The sequence below is a fragment of the Nyctereutes procyonoides genome, unplaced genomic scaffold, assembly GCF_905146905.1.
Source record: "Nyctereutes procyonoides isolate TBG_1078 unplaced genomic scaffold, NYPRO_anot_genome, whole genome shotgun sequence".
NCBI lineage: Eukaryota > Metazoa > Chordata > Mammalia > Carnivora > Canidae > Nyctereutes > Nyctereutes procyonoides.
The window spans coordinates 42,361,012-42,377,054 of record NW_026575047.1 but is presented as its reverse complement, the minus strand read 5'-3'; the positions used below and the strand labels follow the sequence as shown (position 1 = coordinate 42,377,054).

Sequence of the window (16,043 nt, the reverse complement as noted above, 5' to 3'; positions counted from 1 at the left end):
GTGAGCTGCTCTAGTAAGTTAGCGGCACCTGAGGAGAGAATCTTTAATTTATAGCTAGTTTAAGTACATTTGACCCTGAATTAATGTGGCACTCAGTCAAAAATCCTTGTATAACTTTTGTCTCCCCCTGAACTTAACTAATAAATAGCCTATGGTTGACTGGAAGCCTTACTGATAACATAAATAGTCGATTAATGCTTATTTTGTGTGTTGCATATATTTATGTGCTGTATTCTTAAAGTGAGGTAGAGGAAAGAATGCTATTAAAATCATAAGGAAGAGAAAATGGGACAAATGGGAAAAAATTCCACATGTAAGTGCATCTGTACGGCTCAGACTTGTGTTGTTCTAAGGCCGGCTGTATAACTGACAGCCTGGACTTTGAGGCTAGAGTCTGAAGCATGGGACAGTGTTGTAGGTCTGAATCCTTAGCCCCTGCAATCTGATGCTGTCTCTGAGTAGGTAGTATCTGAATTGAGTTTAATCGTAGGACACACAGCTGGCATCCAGAGCATGGTCTTTTGACATAAGGACTCCCCACCTCACCCCTGCCCAGTTCTCAACCAAACACACATTGGAATTTGTGCCAGAATCAAAGACCAGCAAACTCCCCAGAATGATGGCTGAGTTGGTGCACTGCTTCCTGGTTTGTGTTCACAGATCTGGGGAGACTAAGAAGAGGCAAGGAGCCCTGACATTGTGCACATGTATGGATGACATTTGCTGGAGGGTGGCACTCACCTGGTGGGAGACATCAGCGAGTGCCTTTTGAACTGCCCTCCTTAGAGCAGAGTGGCCAGTGGCGATGTCAGAGCAGAGCCAAGTCTTTTTCCTGGGGAGGTGTAGATACCAGGTCCCTAAGGATCCCCAAGTGTCTCATCACACCTGGAATAGGAGTTAAAGAGCTAAATTTTGCTATTTTGCTCATTATGGCTTAAAAAATATTTTATTTATTTATTTGAGAGAGAGAGAGAAGGAGGGAGTGCTCGAGCAGTGGGGGAGAGTTAGAGGGAGAAGCAGGCTCCGCACTGAGCAGGGAGCCCGACATGGGGCTCGATCCCTGGACCCTGGGATCTTGACCTGAGCTGAAGGCAGATGCTTCACCAACTGAGCCACCCAGGTGCCCCTTACTCATTATGTATATTTTTTACATTGATTTTGATTTTCAATGCTATATAATAGCATTGAAATATTATTTGTCTTGATAACTGCATTTTAAAATTAAAATTTTGTGCCCAAGCTAGTGCCTCACTTGCCTCGCCCTAGTCCTGGTCTTGGCTGGGGTTTTGAAGTGTGAGTTACTAGAAGATATTAAGCTCAGGTTTGGAGAAAGTGTAAGCACCACTCTGCCTTGGGGTATGATACTGGACTTCAAGGCTCCTTTCTGGTTCAGTTTGGTTGCATTCTGAAAAACACTACACACTTTCCTTGGAACAGCCCCTGTCCCAGGTGCTGGGAATACAGATAAACACATATCTTGGTCCTTCCTCTAAAGATTAATATCTAGTGGGAGTAGGGTGGGAAGCATGCCAGTACCATGTGGTGGGTGTGCTGCCAGAGGTAGCTCAAGTGACGTGGAAAATAAAGAGATCCCAAACCCAGCTTTCAGGTGTCTGAGGGGGGGTCACAATCCTACAGGAATTCACTGGTACACTTGAAGGATGAGCTGGTATTGAGCAGGCCTCAGGAAGAGGGAACAGTGTGATCAGATACAGAGGCAAGAACTTACATGGTAGAGCAGGAAATGATAAGTAGTTCCACATTGCTGAAGGATATACTTTGGGCAGAGGTGTAGTCATGAATAATAAAGCTGGAGAGGTAAGTGGGATAAGACCATGAGGAGCTTTGGAAACCCTATTAAGGAGCTTTGACTTTATCTTACATGTAAGGGGGGAGTTATTGAGGTCTTTGAAGCAGATGGGGAACAGGAGATCTACTAATATGAAGATTAAAGCTTTGCCTTAAATAACCTACCTGAAAAAATAGCATATAGGGTTTCCTTTTCTCTATATCCTTGCCAACATTTGTTCTTTCTGGGCTTTTTGATAAAAGCCATTGTTATAGGTGTGAAGTGATCTCTCCTTGTGTTTTGATTTGTATTTCCCTGATGATGAGTGATGTTGAGCATCTTTTCATGTACATATCAACCATCTGTATGTCTTCTTTGGAAAAATATCTATTCAGGTCTTTTGTCCATTTTAATATTGGATTATTTGTTTTTCTGCTATTAAGTTGTATTAATTTTTTACATATATTTTGGATATCAGTCACCTATCAGATATTTGCTTTGTGAATATCTTCTCTCATGCTGCCTTTTCAATTTATTGATTTTTTGCTGTGCAGAAGCTCTTTACTGTACTGTCAGTTGTTTATTTTAGGTTTTGTTGCCTGTGCTGCTTCTGGTGTCTTACCCAACAAATTGTTGCCAAAACTCATGTCAGGGATTTTTTTTTTCATGCATGTTTTTCTTTTCTAGGGGTTTATAGGTTCAGGTCTTACATTTAAATCTTTGTTTCAAGTTCATTTTCTTGAGTTGTATAATATAGCACTTCTAGGTATATATACAACAGAATTGAAATCAGAATCTTGGAGAGATATTTGCATACCCATGTTCACTGTAGCATGCTTGACAATAGTCATGAAAACAAACAAAACTCCATCAACAGAGGAATGGATAAAGAACACACACACACACACACACACAGAGGAATATTACTCAGCTATGACAAAGAAGGGAATCCTGCTATTTGCAACAACATAGATGGATCTTGAGAGCATCATGCTACCTGAGATAAGTCAAGCAGAGGAAGACATATACTGTAGGATTATCGCTTATGTGTGGAATATGAAAAAGCTGAATTTGTAAAGCAGAGAGTAGAATGGTGGTTAACAGGCCTGGGAATTGGGAAGATGGTATTTAAGTGTACAAACTTTCAACAAGCAGATAAATAAATTATTGAGATTGAAAAGAAAAGGAAAAGAAAAAAAAGTGCAAAGAGTTTTAGTAACCTGGCCTGGGCTATACATTGGGTCATGTCAGGGGTCTTGAACCAGTTCTCCCTTTGGAACCTCAGTGTTGTCTTCTCTATAACAGAGGGGAGAGTATCAAGCATTGCAAGCATCCCCTAGAACATCTACCTGATGACATTTGGTGCTACCTCAGGTTTCTCTTGAGAAAATAAGAATTCATCCTTACTACTCAGGGAAGTCTTTCCCTCAGAACACTGAAGCAGATTTCTGTTTCTGCTCTCTGCCCCGTGTTTCAAACAAATCTCAGCCTGCTGGCATAAATGACAAAGCCGGCAAAGCTCCTTCTCACTTGGTGCCTCTGCGTAAAGTATAGCATAGCATGCTTCTTTTTTTATTCTTTTTAATTCTTTATTCTTTTTGTCTTCTGTTTAAGAAACACATTTTTCTTTTTTTTGAAATTTTAATCGCAGTATAGTTAACATATGGTGTTATATTAGTTTCAGGTATGTGCCATAGGGATTCAACACTTCTGTTACTCATTGCTCATCATGATAAGTATGCTCTTCATCCGCATCACCTGTTTCCCCCCTCCTCCCATCTCTCTGCCCTCTGGTGACCGGTTTGTTCTCTAGAGGTGAAAGTCTGCTTTTTGGTTGGTCTCTCTCTTTTTTCCCCTCTGTTTGTTCTGTTTCTTAAATTCCACATAGGAGTGATGTTCGTTGCTTATTCTTTCATCCTCATGCTGTTACTACAAAATGGGTCCCCCAAAAGGGGTCCTGGAGGCTAAATATAGAGACAGAGCCCTTGGGACCCTTATTTCTGTGTCTCCTCCATTAAAAGAATACCCTTTCAAACATTTCTCAGTGCCAGAAGTCTTTCTCAAGGGAAGGGAGCACAGCTCTGCTGTGTCCACAGGCGTCCCTGATCACACCACTTCTCTCCTTTTGCATTCCTTCGTAAAGATGGCTGTCTGTGTTTTCATTGCAGAGCTCCTCTGACAAGCAGTCCATCCTGACCATACTCCAGGTTCTTGGAGATCTGCTTTCAGTCGGTGAGTAAGAGGAGGCGGGGGCATGTGGCTGTGGTGTGTCCCAGAAACTGTATGGCCTCATGGTGGGGGTTGGGTTGCTCCAGCTCCAGCTTTCTGTCAGAGACAGACTCACCAGCCCATATTTCTCATTGAGGTTAATAAGACCCAGAGTAAAGTGAGCTGTTTGTACTTCAGGTTTAGTCAAGGTTCTTCAGGCTTGTCACCCACTCTATAGTGACCCAAACTTAGGAGGAAATTTGGCTATGGCTGGTTATTCTATGCTATTTCTACCTGCATCTTCACATGGTATCCTACTCATCTATGGTGATCCCAAAATCCTCCAGTGGCTGTCGTCGGAGAGAGATAGCTCTCATGACCCTATCCCTTCCCCTTCCTCTATTCCCCCTCCATTGGCCCATTTAGAGAGCCAGGTATTGGCAACTTCCTAACATGTCTAGTGCAGATGGGAATATGAGGCAGGAACTGGTCTTGGCAGTGTGGTGAGCTATTACGTTTGCAGAGAAAAGATGACAGTTCGCTACACTGGAATCAGCTAGTTAATTGAGGCATGCCTCTGCTAGCTCACTTCAGTGTGAGGGTCCTGGAAATATACCTCCTTGGACATTTGAACATTTGCTCATTTCTGCATATGGCAGCCACATCGCATTAGGAATAAATATGAACACCAAACAGATAATACCAAAGTGAATGTTCCTCCTAAGCCACCGGGCCTCTGGTTATAGTTACCAGGAGAAAGGGTCCTGGCATACTGAGGTTCTCCCACAGGCTCTGCCGCCCTCAAATGTCAGGATGGCTTCTCTGCAGCCTTCTGAGTGCAGTACCCTCTGTAGGTGAAGCCACTTGTCTTCTGGGATGGTGCCTCCTTCAATTTGTCTAGAGATGCCTGGAACTTGTAATGAAACCTTGGAATTCTCCCTCTGATATAGGTGCTGATTACTACTCCTTTACTAGAGGATGTTCTTGTTCATTGGGATGAAAAAACCAGAGGGTCTTTTTTGCTGATAATGTCCCACCCTGTTGGCCACCTTGTTAGATCAACTGTGGCAGTGTGTGGAGAATCACTGGGGTCTCCTTCCTTTTTTTTTTATATGATTTTTAAAAATCTTTTATTTATTTATGATAGGCACACAGTGAGAGAGAGAGAGGCAGAGACACAGGCAGAGGGAGAAGCAGGCTCCATGCACCGGGAGCCCAATGTGGGATTCGATCCTGGGTCTCCAGGATCGCGCCCTGGGCCAAAGGCAGGCACCAAACCGCTGCGCCACCCAGGGATCTGGGGTCTCCTTCCAAGTTGAAATGAAATCATTGCTTTTGAGCTTGTCCTGGGGCAAGGTGGGGGAGGTCCCTGCTTGCCACTATTCTTGGGTGGGAAGATCAATATACCTTATTGTAGCTCCAGGCCCTTTTCAAAACTCCTGACATGGATGATTGGATGTCTGTTTCTTAAAGAAGCACTCTAGCCAGTTCCATAAAATTGCTATACCATCAATCAGTTATTCTAGATAAACTATCATCCCAATTCTGGTTACAGAGGATTCAAGCCTATACCAGAGGGGTACTGATATTCCCTCTTCCATTAAGGATATGATTCTAGGTAAGCCTCCATGCATATTTATATACCCACATACACAAGTACACATACGTGCACTGAGACTCAACAGGTTCTCAGGAAAAGTGGATTCTGTTCATTTCAGCTGTTGCAGATGAACACACCTGGGCTCTTAAAGATGCCGTTATTTTTCCATTTTGTAATCCTTTAACCTAAAAGCACAGATTTACACAAGCTGCTTCAGAAACCACACAATTTTGGTTTCTGAGGCCAATAAACTTGCTCTGTCTCTGTCTGTGAAGTCTGCTTTCTGCTCTAGGAAATGAGGATGATTATTTGGGGTCTTGCTCTCCTCTGCTCTCTCTCTCAGGCACAGACCGAAGGATTCGCTACATGGTCAGTAAGGGTGGCAGTGAGGCCCTTCTGCAGACTCTGGTGGACACAGCGAGGACAGCTTCTCCAGACTATGACATCCTCCTACCCCTCTTCCGACTGCTGGCCAAAGTTGGCCTACGAGGTACCCACACCCCTTAGACCTGAAGATGGCTGAAAAGGCACTTGTGGGGTTATTATCATGAGAGCCATTTGGGAGATTCTTTTGGGGAAGTGCAGGGAGGTCCTAGATGCTTTGGTGCTGGTGTCAAGACCAGCCCCATAGGAAAGATCATTTTATTGTCCTGGATGTCAGCAAATCCCAGGTACAGTGCTAGGGCAGGGCCCTGAGTGGGCATGGGCTACATGGGGCATGGAGCATATGGAAGACCAAGGGGAGATACTCCCAGGCAGTTCTGAATCCCTTCAACAACAAACAGAATATTTCTACAAGAAGCATCTTGTGTGGAAGTTTGTTATATAAGTGCCTGAGTTTCCTGGGGCTGCCATAATGAATGATCACAAACTGGGTGGCTCAAAACAGCAGAAGTTTATTCTCTCACAGTTCTGGAGGCCGGAAAGTCTGAAATGAGGGTGTTGGCAGGGTTGGTTCCTTCTGGAGGCTGTGAAGGAGAATCTGTTCCTTGCCCCTCTGCTAGCTTCTGTGTTTCCAGCCAACCTTGGGTGTTTCTTGGCTTGTACACATACTGCTTCAATTTCTACCTGCATCTTCACATGGTATCCTACTCTGTGTCCTCTCCTTCTTACAAGGACACTGGTCCCTGGATTTAGGGCCCATGCAAATCTATGTGACCTCATCTCAACCAGTTAAATCTGCAAAGACCCTACTTCCAAATAAGATAATATTCTGAGGTTCCAGGTGGACATGAATATTGGGGGGTGAATTTTCAGCCTATTACTATAAGTCACATGGAAGCAGAGCTTCCCTAGTAAAAGGGAAGATGGGGACCTAGACTGTTTCCACTTATGCTTCATAACTATTCTTTTTCCTCAGAGAAGACCTAGAAACACCTTCCTAAAACCATAGAACTTCCTGGGGTGGTTGGTTGGCTCTGTCGATTAAGTGGTCATGATCCCAGGGTCCTGGGATCAGGCCCTACGTTGGGCTCCCTGCTCAGTGGGGAGCCTGCTTCTGTTTTTCCCTCTGCAGCTCCCTGTGCTTGTGCTCTCTCCCTCTCTCAAATAAATAAATACAATCTTAAAAAAAAACCTTAGAACTTCTTGGCATGCAGTTTAAAAAGTCTGAGCACTCAGGATTCATGTAACCCTTGCAAACTCATCATAACAGTTAAGCTCCAATTGTGCACAGTCTCATCTAAGTCATAGTGGAGGAGCTCAGGTGCTGTGAAGTGTGGACCTGTCTTCTTCCATGCAGGCAGTAGCATCTAAGGGTGCAAGGGCTCAGGGACACTCTGACCTTGCATTGTCTGGATCTCTGCTTTGAGTCCATTTAACACTCCACAAATAATGACTAAGACCCCAGCATTAACACACCTGTGTGGCGCATTCTAGACCAAACCAATACAACTCATTCATTGAATATTCAGGAGGTGTTTACTACATGCCTCCTGGGGTTGGGCACTGTGCTAGGCCTTGGAAACATTTGTGACCAACAAGGATTAGGGGCCCACTCTCATGGAATTTACATTCAAGTGGGGAAGGGCAGAAAGTGAATAATTCACTAGGTAATAGCAGAGGATGATAATTAGCTAGTAGCTGTGAAGAATAAAAAAAGGGTGATGTTCCTCCAAGATGGTGTGGCCAAGGAGAAGGTGAGATTTGAACCAACACTTGAAGGATGAAAAGAAGTCAGCAAAGCAAAGAGTGGCCAAGTGAACTTTAGAAAAAATCAAAAGACACCATGTCTACCCTGGTAGTAGACAGTATAGACTGAGAAAGCCAAATCCAAGCTTCTGCTCCGGCCCTGACACTAATGAGCTGTGTGCCCTTGGGCAACTTACTTACCTTTTCTGAACCCTTGGTCCTTCATATACAAAACAGAGTTATCAGTACTTAATTGTAGGGTTGCTGTAAGGATTAAGTGAGGTGGTATGTCACCTGTTTAGTATGTGGGGCCAGAGGCCTGACAAACAAGAGTCATGAAGTTTCTTTCATAGGAGAGAGGGAGAGATGAGGGGTGTACCAGGACCCTGATTTCCAAGCTATGGACCTGGATATCACTAGTGGCATTATTATATCACCACAGCCTCTGCCATCACCAGATTGTAGCCCTCACTATTGCCATGCAGGCTGTGGGGGCTGACTCAAACAGAACAGAAATGAAGTTGGCTGCTCAGGAATGGAGCCTGATAAATGCTTCTGTTCTGGTGAAGGGGATGGGTCATATTCGTTCGGTCACCATCTCTTTCCTGGTGTCTTTTGGTCTAGAGGTGGATAGTGGTAAACCAGGTTTAGGATATTGTCTCTGTTTTACTCATTTCTACCTGCAATGAGCCTGATAGTGATTAAGGGAATTACAGATAGAATTTTGCTCTTACATATGTTCGAATGTATATCTTTGAAAAGAGACATTTTCCTATATCACCCCCATACCACTATTACAAATCTAAGAAAATTAACAATGCATGTATAATTTATACTCATTTCAGTTTCTCCGAATGTTTCCCAATGGAGCAATACCAGATGTGTTCAAAGAAGGATCCAATCAAGTTCCACACATTGCATTTGAATGTTATGTACCTTAAGTATCTTATATTCCAGAACTGCTTTAAAGGGAGAAATTTATACCCTACTAAACTGTAGTTCATGTTTGAGAACAACCAGAAACATGCTTCCATACAGGGTGTATGAGTCATACAACCCAGAAGGCCTTGTGTAAATATTACTTGAGGAATGAATAGGCCCTATATATACCCTGCCTTAGCTCTTCTGAGCCATGTGGTTCCAATGGGGACATACTTAGTAGCATTTTCTGCTAGATACAAAAAATTGCATTGGTTATGATCATTCTCTTGCCTCTACCATCTTTGCTTTCCCATTCCTCATGTATTGTGCAGCCTTCAGAATTAATGTGAAATGCAGCTAAGATGGATTGACTTGTGTTCCTAGATAAAAAGTTTGGACAGAAGGCACTGGAATTGGAAGCACTTGATGTGACATTGATTCTGGCCAGGAAAAACCTGTCCCATAGCCAGAACCTCCTTCACTGTCTCTGGGCCCTGCGTGTGTTCGCTGCTAGTGGTAAGTGACTCGAACTGTGGCTCTCTGGGTAGCTTCCAGACTTGGGCTGGGACACCTAGAAACCATTTAGGGTGTGGAGTTGGAAGGAAGGTATAGGTGGAGGATATATATTGTTCCAATAATATAAATAAGCCATGAGGGGTCTCATGTTCTAGAAGCTATAGAGGTAAGAAGTTCTTTCTTTGTCTTTTCCTCAGCCAGGTTGAACTCTCGAGCTCATTCCTCTAGTGAGATGTTGGAATTGTTTACCCTTCGGAACCACACATTATGGTATTCTGGCCTCCTCTATTAATTACTACTACAGGTTGAAAAAGACCTATGGCAGGAGAGAACTTTGGGCTTTATTCAGGCCATATCATATTCAAGGCATAGAGCAATGTCAAGAATGATCTTCACATCACAGATCTCCCCACAATGTCCCTAAAGTTTCCTGTTGATCACAGCATCCTTTACCAAAACATCCTTTACCTTGTTTGATCTCCCAGTGCTTCTCAACACAGTCCTTCAAGTAACTAGATGCCTCATAGTATACAGGTTCATACATATTTGCTGTCTCCTGATTTAGATTAATTCAGATTATCATAACAATCCTTTATTCAGATTTACCATTTTATAGCCAAGAAGAGGAAAATGAAGCTTGGAAGAGAGAAGTAATTGCTTGAGTTTATACAGACAAGTTTGGGGCTGAGTTTCTAACTCCAAAACTCATGTTTACTCTCCATATGGGGACACTTCCTATGAACAGATTAGATTCTGTATCTCCCATCTCACGTAGAATGAGCACAGACTTTATTTCTCTTTTCGGAGCCCCTTTCCTGCACAATGAAAGTGATGTAATGTTCTCTAGAGGAAAGAACATGGCTTAGAACCAGGAAGACCTGGCTTTGAACTTGATTTCATTTCTTGGGAGTCCTGTGGCATGGGCACATAGTGTGTTTACCTCAGTTTCTAACTTTGTAAAATTATACTGGTAATATGAGCTCCTAGACTTAGATGAGATAAGTGAGATGATGTTCATGGATGTTTGTCACATGGTAGCTGCTCAATTAGTCCTTTGAAATAATAGGAATAGCACTCATAAGAGGAATGAGGAGGTGACTTTTCCCCCTAACTATCCTCAGAACTACTAAGATAGTTAGCGGGGTCATATTTCATTGGTTATTTCCATTAATAATAATGGAGGACCCATAAAGAGAAAGTATGTTCAAGAAAGCATGAGATAGGTCCTTGACTCCATGTTCAGAACCTCTCCCCACACTCATATATGTTGACCAGAAAACCCGAGAAATTTTGGGAGAGGCTGACAAGGTCTGTATAAACCCATCTTTAATTAAGGAAAACCCAAGTGAGGAGCTGTGGCTTTATGTAAAGGACAACTCTCATTAACAAGCAGCCAGAGGGTGTGCCACCCCCATCCAGGGCTTGTCAGCAGTGTAAGATTTGAAGTATCTCATTTTAGTTTCCTAAAGAATAATTAGGCTGAATAATTTACCTTTCTTATTATATATATATAATATATATATATATATATATATATATATATATATATATATATATATATATTGGTTATAAAGATCTGGAATTCCTTTTAGCAAGGATCTCTAAAAAATGTTGGGATTTGCCTGCAGATATGAGGAGGTGGCCATTTGTCTCATATTCTAAGGCTACATTTATTGTATCAATGAATTATTTCATAAGATATTTTAAAAATTGTGCTACCACTCTCTATACATTGACTTCACTGATGAGAGGCAAACAGAGTTCATGAAGCCTGTGGATTGATTGCTATCTCTTTGGTGAATTGTTAGCCAGTATTGAATGTTCCAGAAAGCTTTCTAAACAGCCTCTATCTGTGGAAGGAGTTGGCTGGAGCCATAATGGGTCTGCCACAGCCAATGAACCCTTCGGCAGCTCTCTCCTGGCCAGTGGGGATGTTGATGGAGCTGCCAGAGGTCTGACCCTGGGCAGGAAGCCAGCAAGGAAGAACTCAGGTTGGGGAGGGTTTCTTATTGTTTCAGTCTTTCAGTTCCAAGTCTAAAGTCTTCCATGTTACAATCTGTGTTTCTAAAACTATATCCTCCCTAACTCTACTTAATACTAGAATTTTGCTGAATGATTTGCCAAGAGAGTGCTCCAGCATGTTTTCCCAGTTTAGAAATAAAGGACTGAGTTAGTAGCCATGAGAGTGGAAGATTGATGGGCAGGAGTAGGATGCCAAATCTCTGAATTTTGATTCAGACAGTTACTGCCTGTACCAACCTCAGGAGGGACATATGCACAGAGGATGTTCCAGGAACACACAGTCTCTGTAATCACTAAGACATCAGCCTCCTGTCTCTCTCTGGTGGACTGTATTGGGATGAACTATATTCGAGCCCTCAGATTTCCACATATCCTTCTTTCCTGAGGCTTGGAGCAAGCCAGGATAAGCCTTCCTTGTGTCTCTCTCTTTTTTGCCCCCATGAACCCCTTGTTACCACTCATATTTCCTAGAACAAGGCTGGCCCAAAGCACAAGGTACTCCTAGGGCTCAGTTTCAGCACCCCATTGTGGTGGAGGAAAGAGATAAGAGAGTCACATGATAGAAAATCTTGTCTTTCCTTCTTTCACTGAAATTTCTGCCCCCTCCCAAACTAATTTCATTTTGTCTCTGTAGCTTCTCTTATTTTTTGACATGATCAGAACTCTTCCTAAAGTAAGCTGATGGAGTGGGGGAACTGGGGATGCTGCAGAGGGGCCAAGGCATCATTGGAGATGAGTGTGATACCCAGAGTTTTTGGGTCCAAAATACAGATTGGAAGCCCCTGGCTGACCAGATATCCTTGTCTATTATTTTCCATCATTCAGATCTATGGCTCTTTTTTAAAAAAATAACCATCCAGTTAGGCAAAAAAGGCAAAAATTTCCCAGGCTAGTGATCTCTGATGAGGAAGAATTGATTCTTCCCTTGACATGCTAATAGATGGGGGCACAGTTAAGTCTTAGACTCAGTCATTGGAGATCCAGCTACAAAAGTTGTAGGGGAACTTGGAACCAGGGTACAAAAGAAAGGGGGTTGCCTTCTTTATTAGCTTGCCCCTTACAGTTTAAAGGAGTCAGCCCAAGTTGGACTGAACCTTAACCCATCCACCTATGACTTTTCTCCATTGTGAAGTCTCTCCCAATAGCAGAATGTGTCTAAGGAAGTATTTCATAGGATACTGGCAGTGTATATATGTGGGTATGCTCCTATGTGTACATGAGTGTATGTGTGCATGAGTGTATGTATCATGTGGGAAGTTGATAGTGAGTGAAACCACTTGAATTGATACCCAAAGACCTCCTTTCAGAAAAATCTTCTGCTTGGCACTTGCCTTAACTATTCTGAGTAAGAATACAATGGAGAAGTACGTTGAGCCATCAGGAATGAAACACATAATTTCATGGCTTGGGTCCCCTTTGAGAAGATAGTTTGAAAAGATAATGGATGCTTTGCACATGATCTTTGATTCCAAGCCAAGGATGAAAAACCCATAAAGTTTCTCTGCTTTTAAGTGGCCTGTGGCAAGGAAGATGGTGGAACTCCCCTATCTTTCTGGCCTACTCTGTAATGCTGAAAATAATTCTGATTCAGATGACTCAATGACTATTGTGATTTTATCTTTCTCAGTTACCACGGGAGCCATGCTGGGAATAAATGGAGCAATGGAACTGCTTTTCAAGGTTATCACCCCTTATACGCAGAAGCACACACGAATAATCAGGTACAGGGCACTTCTGTAGTGCTTTTCCCCTCTTTCTAATAGATGCAGAGATGGAGAAAGCCTCATGTATGTTCTCCTGATGCTTCCAGTTGAGTTGAGTGATGACTCTCCCTTGGAGATATGGTAAAATAACTATCCTATTTCAATGAGCATCTCCCCTGTCCCAGGCATCATTTCCCCTAATCCTCATGGTGACCCTGAAGGGGAATATTATTACCCTCATTTCAGATGAGGAAACCATGAGGAGAGAGCCTTATCCAAGGTCACAATCCTAAGAAATGGCAGAGCTGGGATTTGAACTCAGATTTTCCTGACTTAAAAGCCCATCTTTTTTTTTTTTTCCCAAAGTCTTCAGGTAATTCAGCCCTTTTACTCATAGCAATTCTACATAGTTCTCGTGGCCCTTAAAAGATAGTCTAGAGATGACAGGCTGAGGTGACGCTCCTCAGGGCATCTCTAGAAGCCAGCCAGTTAAATTTCTGGTATGAGATCCAGGCCTCAGCGTAGTCCATCATGGCTGCATGCTGCCTTTGAGATGTACTTTTATGATTGGAAAATGAAACTCAGCCACTCTCTCTAGCCCTGCTTGCTGCAATGGTGTGAATCACAAACTTAAACAGAGAGAAATGGTTAGACATGAGGAGATATTGGGAACCATTAAGATCCATCATTTATGGGAGTGACTCAGCGAGGACCTTGAAAGAATATTAGAAAGAATTCAGCCAATTTCTGAGATATATGGGGTCATTTGGCAAAGTAGCATTTCCATGCCCAGCCATGAGATTTTTCTGCATCTCAGCATCCATCTTAGACTCTTGTTCCAGCTGACTATTTTCTCTTGGGTCACCACTGTAATGTCATTATCATCCATCCTTACCTGTGGCTCTCCATGCCAGCAATTCCTAGAGTGAAATACATTCTATTTCAGTTAAAAAATTTCCTCTTCAAATATATTGAGAAGTACCGGATTCAACAAAGTTATGCAGATTGCTTTACGGTGAGACTTCTCTGAGCCATTGTACAGCCTGAACATGTCCAGGATATCCAGGATGGGTCTATAGTACACCGTGTTCCAAACCTGATTTGGTCAGGGAACTGGTCTTATATGAAGACTATCTTTTTTGGGGGGAGTCAGTATTCTATGTTCCTCACTTTAGAAACCTCTGGAGAGCAAGTGTACTGCAGGTGGGAGTCAATCTAATTCTACCAAGGCATTCTCAGCTAATAATACAGGACTTCAGAGTCACCAACTCAGTGACAAAAAAAAAAAAAAAAAAAAAAAGATGAGCACTGTATTGTGCTTTAATTCCTCTTAAACTTCCATTTGTGTCCATTCAGATATGTATGATTCAGATTTGCATGATGTTTATTGGTGTGGGTGGGTGGACCTTCGTTGCGGATACCTGCAGTCTCAACACGTCCTTTGGTCATCAGCCCATGAACTTGTATCTTTCTACTCAAGTGACAAGACCTCCTCTAATCTGGCAGTGTTTCCATTTGTCTGTTTGGCAGCTCGGGAGTATGTGGTTGCCTCCCTGTCACTAAGTGAAAATCTGTGTGTTGTCTGCTGGGCCCATCCATATAGAAGTCTCACCCAGTTATCCCTTCTTGCCTTGTGGGTGCCATGCTCTTTGGAAGGCTGCCTAGAGAAGGCTCTAGGAAGTCTTCCCAGCCAAACTTGGTACTAGACTATTCCCTTCTGGGGCACTGATAGCTTTCATTATCTTCCTGTCTCAGGCTGAGCTGGGGCACAGTAAGCAGCAGTGCATAAAAGTCCCTTTCTTAGAGACTTATGTCAAGTTGCTCTGTCTCTTGCTCTTCTGCTGCAAAGCAAGTTGAATTCGGGCACAGATCTGATCAAGGTACCATGGGAAAAACCAGGGGTCCATGGGGGTTTGCAATGACAAAAAGAACCTTTCAGGGATCTCAGGCTGATTTCTGCATTTCTGGTCTGTTTGATAAATTTTGAGCATGATGATTTTCCCTTCTTGAGCCAAATGCCCAATTCAAACCAATCCTCCACAGAGAAGTTATCTTCACCAACTACTACCATATGGATAGCATGGTCATGGCATTCTTTATGTGCCCTGCTCTGAGCTCTTAGCAGGTGTTTATGCCATCTGATTCTTTCTTCTTCTCTGTGAGGTAGGTGCTATTACTGTTCCCAATTTTACAGGGAAAAAAATGGAAGCTGAAAGAAGTTAAGTGATTTGCTGGGATTTAAGTGGAAGAGCTGGGATTTAAACCCTGTCTGATACATGAGCTTTAGCTCTTAAAGCACCACTGGAGTGTCTTACACAGTTTATTTCCAGCACTTTATTTCGAAACCACCATATGTAAGACGACCATAAGCACTTAAAGTTTGTTTAAATTTTTGTTGCCGTCTAAATGGCTCATACTCGTGGAACAATTTGCTTAATGATAGGGGAGTCTTTCTCCTCCGTACAATGGCTATTTTCTCTCAAAGGCTAAATAAATGTCTGCTCCTTGCATGTTTGGATTCTTTCCCACAGCTGCCTTGTTTTCTACCTTACTCCTAGCCCCCCTCCCATCATCCAGGTAAGGACAAAGGCACTGAAATCTGAAGAGCAGCATTGTAGCCCTCTTTCTAGTGGATTCCCTGGCAACTCATTTAACCTTTCTTCACTGAGCTTTCACATTCCTCAAAGTGTGAATGTCAAGTCCTACCTCCTGGGTTTGTTGTGGGCATTAAGAAATAATGTGTAAAAATCTCGTGAGCTTTGATGTGCCATAATACTGTTAGCTGTTATTAATACAAATACTACTGGCTGCTTGTCTGGCTGCTTCAGATCCAGCAGCAGAGCCAGAGGAGAGAATGCTGATGAGACATTTCTGCCATTCTCACCTTCTCCCTTGAACTCCATCCCCACAAATAGTAACTAAGATGTACCCAAATGAGTTGTTTCAACTCCACCTGGATGCCAGAACCTGTGATTTGAAGGGGTCTCCCAGGAAGGGGATGCAGTACCCATATCAGAGGACGTGAATAGCCCTCTGAATATCATCCTCCAAACACTAGCAAGCTGTGGAAGGGTGGTTCTCAGATGCCTTTGTGGGAGCAGATGCCCAGTGCCATCACTTTGACTCCTCCCTGCCCTGGAGATTAAACCTGCTC

The 16,043-nt window shown here is 42.9% G+C and overlaps 1 protein-coding gene across 1 annotated transcript in view; it reads left to right on the top strand.

Moving 5' to 3' along the window:
• AGBL1 (AGBL carboxypeptidase 1) overlaps positions 1 to 16,043 on the top strand; it is a 733,865-nt gene that overhangs the window by 60,736 nt on the left and 657,086 nt on the right. Inside the window, exons 2-5 of the mRNA XM_055325935.1 lie at positions 3,958 to 4,021; positions 5,941 to 6,087; positions 9,033 to 9,164; positions 12,814 to 12,907. Of these exons, the coding sequence (XP_055181910.1) occupies positions 3,958 to 4,021; positions 5,941 to 6,087; positions 9,033 to 9,164; positions 12,814 to 12,907 (437 nt within the window). The remainder of the gene's footprint in view (positions 1 to 3,957; positions 4,022 to 5,940; positions 6,088 to 9,032; positions 9,165 to 12,813; positions 12,908 to 16,043) is intronic.